Source organism: Eurypyga helias, unplaced genomic scaffold (assembly GCF_000690775.1).
Source record: "Eurypyga helias isolate BGI_N326 unplaced genomic scaffold, ASM69077v1 scaffold2601, whole genome shotgun sequence".
Classification (NCBI taxonomy): domain Eukaryota; kingdom Metazoa; phylum Chordata; class Aves; order Eurypygiformes; family Eurypygidae; genus Eurypyga; species Eurypyga helias.
Genome location: NW_010232532.1, coordinates 35763 through 49142, shown reverse-complemented (window position 1 = coordinate 49142; position 13380 = coordinate 35763). Strand labels below are relative to the sequence as shown.

Here is a 13380-nt window from a genome sequence, read left to right as displayed (position 1 = left end):
TGCTTCAGAAGGAGCCGGGCCGCAGCGCCCCGCTGCCTCGGGGACTCGCTCCCGGCGTGGGCAGGGCCTGGGCAGAAAGACGGGCCCGAGCGGGGTGGGAGGCCGTCCTTTTCCGGGGTGGCACTGCCCGCACACGCCGTTTGTCCTCCCCGGCAGGTTGCACGTCATCTTCCAGTGCTTGGCTTTTCGGCCAGCCGTCCTCTGCCCCGCAGCAGCAGCGGGCTGAGGGGAAAACGTTTCCTCCCGCTGCTGGCGTTAGCGTTTTTTGCTTTCGTGTGGAGACCCTGCGCGGGCTCCTCGCGGTAGGGTGGCCGGGGAAGCCGGGATTTTTCTCCTGTGAAAGGAGGGGCTTCCTCTCCTGGAAGGAAAAAAGGTGTTTTGCCTAATTCTGGAGAACGTTAACGTCCACGTGCGTACTTGTGTGGTTAGGAGATCAAGATTTCTTGAAGGTTCGATAAGGTAACAGGGTAAGGCTGTTATTTTACAAGATTTGTGTAGAAACAAAAGAAAAGCTCGCTCCTTTCTCTAGGACCTTTCTGTTTCCAGAAAGGAAACACCTTTTCACCTGCGAGTTTTCAAGTTCTGCTTTAAGCATCACTACTATGGTTTTCTAAACTCCAGTCCACAAAAAAGTGGTCGTGAGATACTCCTGCAATTTTCGTGTAGTAGACTGCTAATTTATGGGTTTATTCTCATGCATTTCACATCATGTTAAGAGGAAATATTAAAGATTGAGTGATAATTAAGTGTTCAGCACCAGCTAAACACACCCACTCGTTATGCTGCGTCAGTATATTTGACCATATGCTTTTCATGCTAACGTATTTATTTTCATATTCATGTCATGTCTTATGAGTAATATAATGAGTTAAATACCGTGGGGAGATTTGGGGCTTGTTTAAACTTATTTTTGTAATCAGTTTCTAAGACAAATGTCTCAACCTTAAGCGTAGACTAGTTCTTAAGTGTTAGTAGATTTTGTTTGATCTTGTAGCATTTACTGTTATTTCTGCTTTGACACTTAGAAATGTAGTGATCTCCCATATGCAGTTTGAAAACCTGTTCTTTGACTTTCATTTAAATTTTCATTGGGTATTCTGGTTCTTAACTTTCGTGTTCTTGTTGTGGAGTGACTATGTAGTCCATTAGCAGTGGCTCAAGAGAGAATTCTTGAAGTTAATTATTTTCAGAGGAAAGTGCAAATGCTGCTCATCCTCACTTCTTTCCACAGCATTTATCTTTGAGGTCTGATGCAGTGTAATTTAATAACATGTTAAGTGTTTTTCTGCAAAGTAACTAAAGCATGGGTTAATTCTGAACACAGATCTTCCTTCACATCATTTAATTGAATTGTCTGTGGTTATGGTTGGTTTAATTTACTTTTTTTTTAATGTTTCTTTGTTTAAGTCTGAATAATTCAATTCAGCTACAAATCCTTGGTCATAATTGGTTTGACTTAGTAAACTCTGAAAGAAATAAATGTTCTTAATGCAAGTAAGTTACACTTGTTCTACAGGTTGTACATTACTGTTGCCTTTTGTGAAAGCTAGCAAGGTCTGCTTACATGCTTTTCTTGAATATTTTCTGGTGTGTCAGGGCAGCGGCTGTGTCAGAGAGCCTTCAAGAATGCTGACTTTAAATGCTTGTGGTGATACTTTTTTTTTTTTGGTGCTAGCAGTTGCTATTCCTTCTCTCATTCTTTCACTTGTGTCGTCAGTCCATTGTTCGGGAAAGATTTTCTTTTGCCATTCCATCATAATTCAAAATAATGCTTTACCCTTGTAGTTAATAAGAAATTAATATTTTCATACTTTTCTGTTTGGTTTTGTTCTTTTCTTGATTTGGAAAGCAGGAATACAGACATGAACTTAAATGCTGCTGGACACCAGTTTCTCCTGCCCTCAAACTGCTGACTGTGTGTAACAGCGTCTGGTTTGCTGTATCGCAGTGTATGCATCTTGTATGAGGGGCTGACCTGTGTTCAGTGTATTGAGAGTTGTGTGGTTTGCTCCTTGAAATCAGACCATCCCATTCGGCGTGTTAAGTTAAATGCCACTGAAGTAAAAATATAAAGATGTAAATTGAGTTCAGTCTGATTTTGGACAGTGGTGTTTAATTTGCTCTAAATTGTCAGTTCTAAATAGAAATTATTGTTCTTATTTTCTCTAGTGGACAATTATTGTCGTCATCAGGACAGTCCTGGAAATATTGCAGAAGTGACAGAAGTCACGAGTATATCTTTTCTGAAAATGGTTTTGGAATACTGGAGAGTTTTGGATGCTTGTATTATGCAGATGGGAACAGGGAGGCATGAGTGTATGTCTCCATGCCAGTTCATTAGTCCTATTCCCCCCACCAATAAGTGCTTGGAGTACTTACTTCGGTGGCCCCTTCAGAACTCTTCACCACAGATGAGTATTTTCCCAGATAAGTAAATTAGAAGGAAAAAGAAATATCTTAGTCTGTTTTATTACTTACGAACCACGGTCTGATTCAGCAGTGGGTAGTAGTGTAAACTTTAGTCTGATTATCCCATGGAGACTGAGTGTAAAAGCTTGCTGAAGGAGGTGGCAAAAACTAATTGCTTCCAGCCATATTTGGCTTGGTCTGTTAAAGCAACCCCATCCGGTTCTGCTGTGTTGGTGCTTCGAGCTAAACCCTGGGCTGGAAGGGTGGATGGCCGAGGGGAGGGTTGGCCTGGTCTGCTATCTGTACTGCTCAGGCAGTAACCTCCAACAGAGGTGGGGAGGTTGGATAGGGGAGGCAAGCTCCTGAAGTGCGGCAGCTTTGTCTTCCAGAGCTTGCTTTTGTAACTCAGAGAAATAGTAGACATGCTAGTTAGAGCTAAGATAACTAGCAGGGAGGGCCCTGCCCGGAAGATAGATAGTGTGGCCTGTCTGCTCAGGGTACCCAGCCACACAGGCCCGGTGGAGAAAGGGCTGACCCAGATTAGACACTTCCCTTGGGGAACCAGAGGGAGTGATTCACCCCAGTACTCTGTGCACTGCAAACTACAGGGATTTTATGAAAAGCACTGGGATATGTCCCGAAGAAGGTAGCTTTGTTTGAAGCACTGACAAAATCAACTGTCTCCTAGAAAATTGCCCTGACTCAAATATCCTTATAGTCATTTATATTCAGTCATTTATGTGAAAACATCAACTTTGTTATTAGGACATTTTTGCTTAGGAAATGTTAAAAAATTAAAGAAAATAAACTGAAATATTAAAAGTAGGAACTGCCATAATAACGTTGGCAGCATGGCTAATAATTACATTCATTTATACATCATGAAGAATATCTTTAGACATTAATTTAAAAATCGTTCAGAAATGGAAAAGAGGAATAAGACTACCACTTTTAAAAGGAACCACTTGCAATATTCATAACTCTGGTCATAGTGGATTTAAGGTACAGTAACATCTTTACTGACCTTTCCTCCCTGTTAGATGCCAGTCTCTTCCTTCCATATTGCAGTAGTATCTGTAGGATACTTCCACCTCCACTTCACAGGTGGGTGTAGGGGAGGATGGAGGTTAACATGATCAGTGTGCCATACACCCATTTTATTCTTGTTTCCTTCAGCAGATTGAAAGTCATAACCTTTCTTCATATAATAGCCATACGTAGTAAACAATCTCTAAAGCACTGCAGGACACTTTAGTTTGGTGGAGCAAAAATGAACTGGACATCCAGTAGGGGATACTTGCTGTAATAAGAAATATTGGATTCCTTTTCATGGAAGGACGTGCACGTGCAGACTGTGTGGGAACCTGAAGTATTTCAAGACTCCTTCCCAATTGTCTTTGAGCTACTGATACATGTCACCTTGAATTGAAATAATTTTGAATTGGCATCATCTGTAGGGCTGCCATCACTTTATTTAGTGGTGTTGGACTGGAAATGCTCTGTACTTTATGGTCTTTATTTAGACCTCAAAAATAATAAAATAACACCTGTTTGTCATCTGTAACATCTTGTAAACTTCCAAGAGCCCCATAATTCCATTGTCTGTTGTTCTGGAGCAGGAGGAGGTGGAGGAAGTTGTCCTTAGGTGTGTGTTGCTCATAGGAAGATACTGTTTTTCTCAGTACTGTGTGTATATGGTAAAGGAAATATAAATGCACTTTAAAATACATTCCACCTTTTTTTATCTGTCAAGACTTAAATTTAAAATGCTTCATCCTTCCCTCCTTTCTGCTACGGTTGTTGACATAAATCCCCAGCACAATCCAGTGCTTGTCAATGTGCATTACAAATATCTAAAAAAGGAAATAGACAGTTATGTAGAGAAATACAAGTAGTAATTTGACTGACTTGTGTGCATTTATTTGTGATTTTAGGAATATTTAATAATCTTGTACTCCAAGACCTTTCTCTTCTAAAAATGAAGTAATTTTATAAAGAATCTTGCTTATTTTTATTGGAATATATTATAGTCATTGATAACCATATTAGGAAATGCAGAATGTAAGTGTAGTTATTCAGATACTAATGAAACTCAAGATAAAAGAATCAAACATGATGATGTATGTTGCTTCCCATTGCCTGCATTACTTTTCTATATGCAAATACAAGTTTTCACTTTGAAAGATGGTTTAAATTTTACAGTATTTTAATTTTTTTAATATAAAATATTGGCATACAGTTTGCAAAAGGAATGTTATAATCAGACTCTTGGAATACTAGTTGTAGTCACATTTTGGCTTTACCAGATGCTGTAGCATGAACAAGGTTACTTTACACAAGGCAGCTTGTGGAACTGAAATTTGCAGCAGCATACATTCTTCTGTTCCTACTACCACATGCTTTTCTTGGGAACAAATACATTCTCAGATATAATCACAAATTTTCTTTTACAGCAGGGAAACAGGAATGGAATGGAAAGCTGATTTTTAAAATTTGTGCGGTTATTTACACATCAGTACTCTTACTGCTTGTATCTGAGACTTTGCCCTGTTTGCCATTTTGCTTAAAAGAGAAAATAATTTTGCTTTTTTCATCTCTGAACTCTGCTAGAAATAACTTCAGGTATGTATGATGTTCTCTATGCTGTCAGTAATCAGGTTCTTCTTTTTTTTTTTCCTCCTTAAGCTCTGGAAGACTCCCACTACTCATAATTGGTGTGTGTCTTTAACCTTAAATTGTGCATTATGGCAGACAAATTAACAAGAATTGCTATTGTCAACCATGACAAGTGTAAGCCAAAGAAATGCCGTCAAGAATGCAAGAAGAGCTGTCCTGTAGTTCGAATGGGTAAGAACTGTAATTTAACTGCTTAAGCAGTTGGAGAAGTTTTAATTAATGTTCTACTAGAAGGAACTAGTTTTTTGTACTTGCTAGTTCTTTGTTTATCGTGCAGGCTTTGTTTCATAAAGGCTTCAGAAGTATCACTGAAAGCATGAACAATTCATAGACCACTTTTCAGGTCTTCATGTGATCTGAAGGCTTCAGTGAACCTGAATCAGTTACATGTTCCTCTGGAATTTAGTACTACTGGCAAGAATTGTGATTTCATCAGAAATTTCCTTTCGTTAATTTTATTCTTTTTTCACCAGGAAAACTTTGCATAGAAGTCACATCACAGAGCAAAATAGCATGGATCTCAGAAACACTTTGTATTGGTTGTGGTATTTGCATCAAGGTAAGAGTTAGGCTGCTTTATCTGAAGGATAAAATTTCCTTATTACGCTACTATATTTAGTAATGCATACTGTAATTCAAAAGGCAATTTTGTTTCCCTCAATAATCAAACCTTGTTAACTGTTATTGTTTCTAGAAAGTGCACTGGCTGCATTGCAGGGTGTGGGTTGTAATTTTTTGTTTGGTTTTGTTTGTGGCTGTAAACACTTAGAGGTAGACGGCTCTTTTTGTAAAGAACTAGAGAATATATGCAGTGGGCCTTACCTGTAGACTGACAGTCTAAATTGTGTCGTGGTTTAATTCCAGCTAGCAAAAACACCATGAAGCCACTCTCACGTCGTGGTTTAATTCCAGCTAGCAAAAACACCAAAAAGCCACTCTCACAGATTCCCCCTCCCCTCCTCCAGCGGAGGGGGAGAATTGGAGGAAAAAGGACAAGGAAGCTCATAAAATTGAGATAAGAACTATTTACTAATTGAATATAAGTTAATATATACAAACACTACTTTTAATAAGTAATTAAAGCAATAGAAAATAAAAGATACGATACAATTTGATACAACTATGATACAGCTGCTCTCCACCCACTGACTGGCGCAGAACTAGTTGCAGAGTAGTGAGAGTCAGAGCAATCGCAGCCCGAGAGCCGCAGCCCGAGAGTGATCACAGCGGATCCTGAGTGAACCCTCTTGGCAACAGCACAGCTGAAAACTAAACAAACCCACCAACTCCCTCTCGAACGAGCCAGCACAGGCGTTAGCAAAGGAGCTAATGCAGGAGTCAGGGAGTGTAAGCTCCTAGACCCCCTCCTCGCCTCTGCCTGAGCATGATGTACTATGGAATGAAATACTCCCTTGGTCAGTTTGGGTCAGCTGCTTGAACTGTGTATCACCTGACTGCCTGTAGCGAGACATCAAGAGCTGGGAACGCAGCTGCAGGATCAGAAGCGGAGAAAAGACCTTGAATTCAGTGCAGGCATTGCCCACTGCCAGCTGAGAACTTATCAGTGCTGCTCTCTGCATCCAGGAACAGCTTCCTAGCAGCCACGGTAAAGAGAGTTAACTCTTTCCTGACTGAACCCAGCACGAATTGCTAACTATTTAATTTCAAAAGCATAGTATAGAACTTGTTTGGAAAGTTGACTGTGTAAATGAAAGCACAGTAATTTGGTGAAAATTCTTTTAAACATACTTAAATGCACAGCTGGGTGCAGTACAGAACATAGTGTTTTGGTAATAAACTGTTTGTGTGCACTGCTAATCTATAACTTCATTTCAATTACAGAAATGTCCTTTTGGAGCCTTGTCCATCGTTAACTTACCTAGCAACCTGGAGAAAGAAACAACACATAGATACTGTGCCAATGCCTTCAAACTTCACAGGTATTGTGTTTTCCAGATCAATGTAAAAGAGACAAAATATTCAAGTTTTTGATAGTCTAAACATAGTGCATGTCAAGGTGTTCTCTGTTATTTAATGCTAATTAATATTTTTGTTATGAAAAAGTAGAATAATTGAATAAAATGTTAGTGCTAGTTTTATAGGACTCCCATGTAAAGTACAGACTGCTGTTAAATCTTACAATCTTCTGCTTTTGAGGAGTATTGATGTAATTTGAAGTATATATTGGCAAGTTAACAGAGCAGGCTGAAATAATCAGAAAGTCTGCAAACAGGTTGTAACATTTACTTTACCACCATATGTTGGTGTCTGATGGCATTAATATAATCCAAAGTTATCAATGTTGTGTACAGGTTGCCCATCCCTCGTCCTGGTGAAGTACTGGGATTGGTTGGAACCAATGGTATTGGAAAATCAACTGCCTTGAAAATCTTAGCAGGAAAACAGAAGCCAAATCTTGGAAAATATGATGTATGTATCAGCAAAAAATTAGAGTTGGCATTTTAGATAGCTGTGGGTTTTGGGGTTTTTTTCCCCCTGAATTTTCGTGTCTGTGAACATGATAGGATTTGCAAGGACAGTGGCACTTTCCCTGTTAGCAACCAGTGACCTGCTCCACACAGAAGTAATAGTAGAAGGCTGTTGTTAACAAAGGCTTTTTTACAAATTCTGTGTGACTTGATAGACAAGGATACATTTATCTTTGTAGAGTTAGAATTATAATAAGAGGTAGGTTTCTGTCTTTAAATCACAATTAAGGGTTATTTTTTTTATAGAGTCTTTAAAAAGGTCAACTTTTTTCCCCTGCATAATTTACCTGTTCCCCATCAAGGGATTTAGGTAGCTAGAGTTTTGGAGTTTCTTCTAAATTCAGCATTGTTTTTTATCTGAACAGCTCTAGTGTCTGTGAGAGCTTACCATATGTCCTTGTGACCTCTTCGGGTTTTTATCTTTGATTCTTTTGGAGATGGTCTCTTATACAATACGTTGTTGTCAGCAGCTGTTGTTGGAGGTTGTTCCCATTGTCCGCTTTAGTATTAGTTCTGAAAATCCGTAGTTTCTTCATGTTGCTAGGTACTTAGAAATTTTGATGGTCTTTCCTGAGAACCAGGCACTGAACAGCTTGCGATCTGCTGGTCTTCATGGCAGATCATAATCCATTTTCCTATGTATTTACACTAAGTCACACTCTGCAGCTAGCAAGCAGAATATAACTTCCAGGGGTTTGTTTACCTAGCACTTGTGCGAAGAGTTACTATTGTTAGGGAAAAGGCCTAAATAATAACTACTGTGACTTCTTATCAGACTGTATTTCAGTTCTCACCTTCAAATTACGTGGTAACTATTGAATTCTGATGCCCGTTTTTGTCCTTCAAGAAGGACTTGTAGGAACAAGGGTGTTCAAACTTTCTTCATGGGTTCCTTTACCTGAAAGAGTAATGTTTTAATAAAGGATTCATTTCATGGCTGTCACTTAAAACTGCAGAGAAATAATCAGTTCCCAGATACATTTTCCATTCTCTTTCAAGTTTGGTTTATATTATTTTGTGGACTTCTTGTTTCAGGTGGTAGTATTGCAGAAATAACAAAACTTTTGCCTTTCTGAATGTGTACTTAATTGAATTACCATGCTTCCAAAATCAGACTTCCCTGTGAAGAGCCAAATCATTATGACCACAGAAACACGTGTTATGAATTGAATCTTACGTGTTGCTTCTGCTCTAAAACTTATGAAGCATTTCCTCTGCGTATTTGCTTGGTTTGGACATATGGCTGTATCGTGCTGTGGCCATACTGTTTATCATCAAAATAATGAACTCAGCACCATTCAGAGTAGTACGCTACGTAAAACAAAACTCTGCAAGTTGGGACCTTTTCCTGGGCGACTGCTCCTTTTCTTTTTTTTTTTTTTTTTTTTTTTTTTTTTTTGTTTGTTATTTTTGCTTTGTCTTTTCATTCTTTTTCCTTGGAAACATTTGTTAGATGTAAGGAAAATTACCAAATTTCCAGGGAGACCTTATAGCACCTTCCAGTACCTGAAGGGGGCCTACAAGGAAGCTGGGGCGGAGGGGGGACGGACACGACTTTTTACAAGGGCCTGTAGTGACAGGACAAGGGGGAACAGGTTTAAATTGAAAGTGGTGAGGTTGAGATTGGATATCAGGGAGAAATTCTTCACAGAGAGCATGGTGAGGCACTGGAACAGGTTGCCCAGAGAAGCTGTGGATGCCCCATCCCTGGAAGTGTTCAAGGCCAGGCTGGATGAGGCTTTGAGCAACCTGGTCTAGTGGAAGGGGGCCCTGCCCATGGCAGGGGGGGTGGAACTAGATGGGCTTTAAGGTCCCTTCCAACCCAAACCATTCTATGATTCTGTGAAAGTTTATTGCATCTTTTGTGCAAGTTGATTTAATCAATCCAACCCTTTTCCTTTGGATTAGTTGGATTACACTGCTAGTAAGTGCAGTTAATACTAATCCAGGCCATCCTTATCCCCATGAAGTAGTTTTACTCGTAGCTTTTTAACTATCTAAGGACAGTTTGGGATGTCCTAGGCCCAGATTTAAAATACTTTTTCTCAAAAGGGCTAGGGCCACCTGGATAAAAAAATCTGACCTTCTGCCCTCCATTTGCAAGTTTATAATTCTTCTGTTTTTGAATGGAAACTTTGCAGAGGCAACTGTTGGTAACTAGCTTTATCCAGGCTTTGTCATTGTTGCAAGCATATTTTATTTGCTACATTGATCAGAATCTTAAAATTAGATATTTTTAATGATGGTTTTAGAAGAGTGTGAATAAACACAGGCTTTAATTTTGTCACAGGATCCACCTGACTGGCAAGAAATTTTGACTTATTTCCGAGGGTCTGAATTACAAAACTATTTCACCAAGATCCTGGAAGATGACCTGAAAGCGATCATCAAACCTCAGTACGTGGACCAGATCCCTAAAGCTGCGAAGGTGAGAAATGTCATGAGCTAATGGAAAGCTGGGAGCTTCTCCTGTAATACTTATAATGCTAGATAAAGATTTGATTTAGCAGCATAATTCAGCATCAAAAACTTAGTGCTGTCTGACATTTTTAATGTTGAAGTCATGTGGGGGTTCTTTATTATTTCCATGCAGGGAACAGTGGGATCAATTCTGGATAGGAAGGATGAAACTAAGACACAAACTGTTGTATGCCAGCAGCTTGGTAAGTAATCTTGTAAAGTCAAACTTCAGAGCATTTGAGAATTCGTATTTATTGAAAAAGTTAGTACTCTTGTGATAGTGTACCACTTCAAAAGAAAAAAAAGGGGGTGGGGAAAAAAAAGGTGAAGATGCCTCCTTTTAAAGCCTAGAGCTTGCTTTAGCATGTCTGAAGCAATGTGAATAATGCTTCCTAATGGCAAAGGCACACTGATTGATAGGTGCTAGCTAGCAGAGTGTAATGCAGTTTCTGTTTCATGGTAGCAAGTGTTCAGTTTTAAATCTGGAAAACCTCCATTTAATATCTGCTGCTCTTGCTTGCTTACAATTCTGGCAAAATGTGAGCATCCCTTCTTGTGAGAAGCATCGCATATAAAAAATATAATCCAAGTACAAAAAAAACCTCTCCTCAGACCTGGTAAATAATTGTAGGTGTTTTGAATTCAGTTGTTACTAAATTTAGGTGTTAAGTGTTGCTGAATTAACACCAGGCTTTTTTTGGTACATGTGGGTGGTAAAAGTGGGCTGCGTTGTGCCATCAAGAGCTTGGTCTTCAAGTCCCACTTAGCTTACTAGTGAAACAGGATATGCTTGAAATTTGCTGTTCCTAATTCTGATGAGAAATACTGGCTTCACCCATGGGCTGTAACGCTGGGGGCTTGATTTTTGTGCAAATTGGAACTCTTCAGCCAGGTCTATACAAGAACCACTTTTAAAACCAGTATAGTTTCTTTTTAGGGCCAGAAATCTTTACCAAATATATGGTGGAAAACCTAATAGAAATTTAATCCTTCTGTGTGATCAGCAGCAGCCGCCATACAAATTAATCAGCTAATGCTGCAGAGAAGCCATAACTTGCTGGGACTTAGAAATAGCATCATGATGCTTCTGTATAAGCTGAACACTTAATTTCACTTCTTTCTGTTTTTTCCTCTGTGTAGGATGTCTGCTGTGATTAGACATGTTTCTGTGGGTAATAAAAATAGAAGTAGTTGTGTTGGTTGTAACATGTAAAATTAACCGCTTATTTGCAGACTTAACCCATCTGAAAGAAAGAAATGTTGAGGACCTTTCAGGAGGAGAACTTCAGAGATTTGCTTGTGCAGTTGTTTGCATTCAGAAGGCTGATATGTATGTTTAATTTACTTCTGTTACACATTGCTTCTAATCACCTGTCTCAGAATATGGTCCTCTAATTTACATTTATTGTTAGAAATCACTTTTGTTGGAAATGTTTTTAAAAAGTTTTTTTTTTAAATTGTTTTTATGAACTCAGCAGCAGAGATCTGTATTTGCTCCATATACAATCTCTTTTTTTATACTCTAACTCATCTGACCAGAAATAGCTTATTTCAGAGGCCACTGTTAAATTTCAGCATCACAACTTCTTTACTTTTCCCTAATCCCTCATAAATGTGTCCTCGCTTAGCCTCTCTGCCTAAGAAATGGACCGCTGCTTCCCACCTCGGGGAACTTGTGTCCCTCCTGTCTTGCAACCAGGAAATTGCTGTCTAGTCTGTGCTGTTTCCTGACTCCTTGGGACCAAGAAAACAAGATCACAAGAGTTTGGGGGGGGAGAGGTGTTGGGTGTTTTGTTCTGATCTTTTTAAACGTTTGTTTGTTTGGGCTGGGAGCTGTTTTGGTTGGTGCGGGTGTTGGGTAGCTTTTCCTCTTTGTGGTGGTGTTTTGTTTTTCTCTTTTGGAAGGTGTCCTTTTCTGGTCTCCTAAAGCGGTTTTGCACTTTTCAGCTCATGTTAACTGAAAGCTGAATCAGAACTGAGTGCCGCGGATTCCTAACTAACTGCTGCTTTCTTGTAATGTTGGGTAACTTGGTCAGAGCTCTTGGCAAAGTAATAACTCAAACCATTTAACAGTTTCCCATGACAGCCATCAGAGATTCAAGGCAGGTGTCAGTATATAATTCTCATTTTTGGTCTCTCTTTCTCAGTACAAATAATGATAACCTTCTATTGCTGTGTATTTAATGGTTGAAGTGTTAGTATTAAGTTTAAATATGGAAAGCCCTTACATTTACTAAGACTTCATTTTTTTTTGGGGGCTAGCTTCATGTTTGATGAACCCTCCAGCTACCTAGATGTCAAGCAGCGCTTGAAGGCTGCCATCACAATTCGATCCCTAATAAACCCTGACAGGTAAATACATTCCTTCAGTGTTTTGTTAGACTGTAATAATAGGCGACTGTTTACAGAGGGAAGAAACATCCGGTACATCACCCTGCAAGTGCTGACCTCTCAGGAGGATACAGTAATAGTTGTTTAAAATAGGCTGTGTCAGTAATATTCTATTCCTTTGTGTTTTGGAAACATTGCCTGTAGCTTCTGCACTTATTTCAGTGTTTTGTAAAAAGGATGTGCAAACAGAAGTGGTTATTTTTCACCTCGATGCTGCTGTTCCATCCCCTTCTCACAGAGATTTTTTTTTTTTTTTTCTTAAAATGTGCTACGTACTTTTTGCTCCAGTCGGTCAGTATCCTTCCACTTCCTGTACACACAGAAGCTTCCAGTTTACGCTGAGGATGGACTTTCACCTTGTCGTTCACAATGTCTGTTTATTGGACAGTTTAAAACCAAAGTGCTTATCCGAGCACTCTGTCCTTATTTAGTGTAAAGCTAAGAAACCACATTAAATGAAAGTGATGTTGATAGCTTTTGGTTATGTGAGACTAGAGTAAGAGAAAGAAGACCCATTTTGTCCTGAAATACAGAAGCATCGCTCTGGCTCTGTTTTGCAGGTACATCATTGTCGTAGAGCATGATCTCAGCGTGTTAGATTATCTCTCTGACTTTATCTGCTGCCTCTATGGTGTGCCAAGTGCTTACGGTGTTGTTACTATGCCTTTCAGCGTAAGAGAAGGTAATTCTTGCCATATTTCTCTTGTTAAACATACCAAAAAAGTAAAGGTACCAAAATGCTAGTCATCTCCCATGTGAACATGTCTTCTTCCGCTGGCAGTTCAGTAACTAAAAAGCTGGTGGGTTTTTTTGTGCAGCGTTTCTGTTTCGCATGATCTTAAATTTGTAACTCAACCCGAAAGTCTTACTGATTAAATGCCCTTTGTCTCTTGCTGTGGACACAATTTTGATACTTGCGGGTGTTGTGTGAACAGCGGAGTTCGACGGAAGACCC

At 39.3% G+C, this 13380-nt stretch overlaps 1 protein-coding gene across 2 annotated transcripts in view; it reads left to right on the top strand.

Moving 5' to 3' along the window:
• Positions 1 to 5093: 5093 nt before the first annotated feature.
• The window catches only part of ABCE1 (ATP-binding cassette, sub-family E (OABP), member 1), a 12133-nt gene continuing 3846 nt past the window's right edge, over positions 5094 to 13380 (top strand). Inside the window, exons 1-9 of one of the 2 annotated variants that reach the window (XM_010161406.1) lie at positions 5094 to 5256; positions 5559 to 5644; positions 6928 to 7025; positions 7398 to 7515; positions 9865 to 10002; positions 10168 to 10237; positions 11268 to 11364; positions 12297 to 12386; positions 13105 to 13107. In XM_010161406.1, the coding sequence (XP_010159708.1) occupies positions 5154 to 5256; positions 5559 to 5644; positions 6928 to 7025; positions 7398 to 7515; positions 9865 to 10002; positions 10168 to 10237; positions 11268 to 11364; positions 12297 to 12386; positions 13105 to 13107 (803 nt within the window). In that variant the 5' untranslated portion in view covers positions 5094 to 5153. Of the gene's footprint in view, positions 5257 to 5558; positions 5645 to 6927; positions 7026 to 7397; positions 7516 to 9864; positions 10003 to 10167; positions 10238 to 11267; positions 11365 to 12296; positions 12387 to 12985; positions 13108 to 13380 lie in introns of both variants that reach the window. The other variant, XM_010161405.1, reaches the window with a different exon arrangement.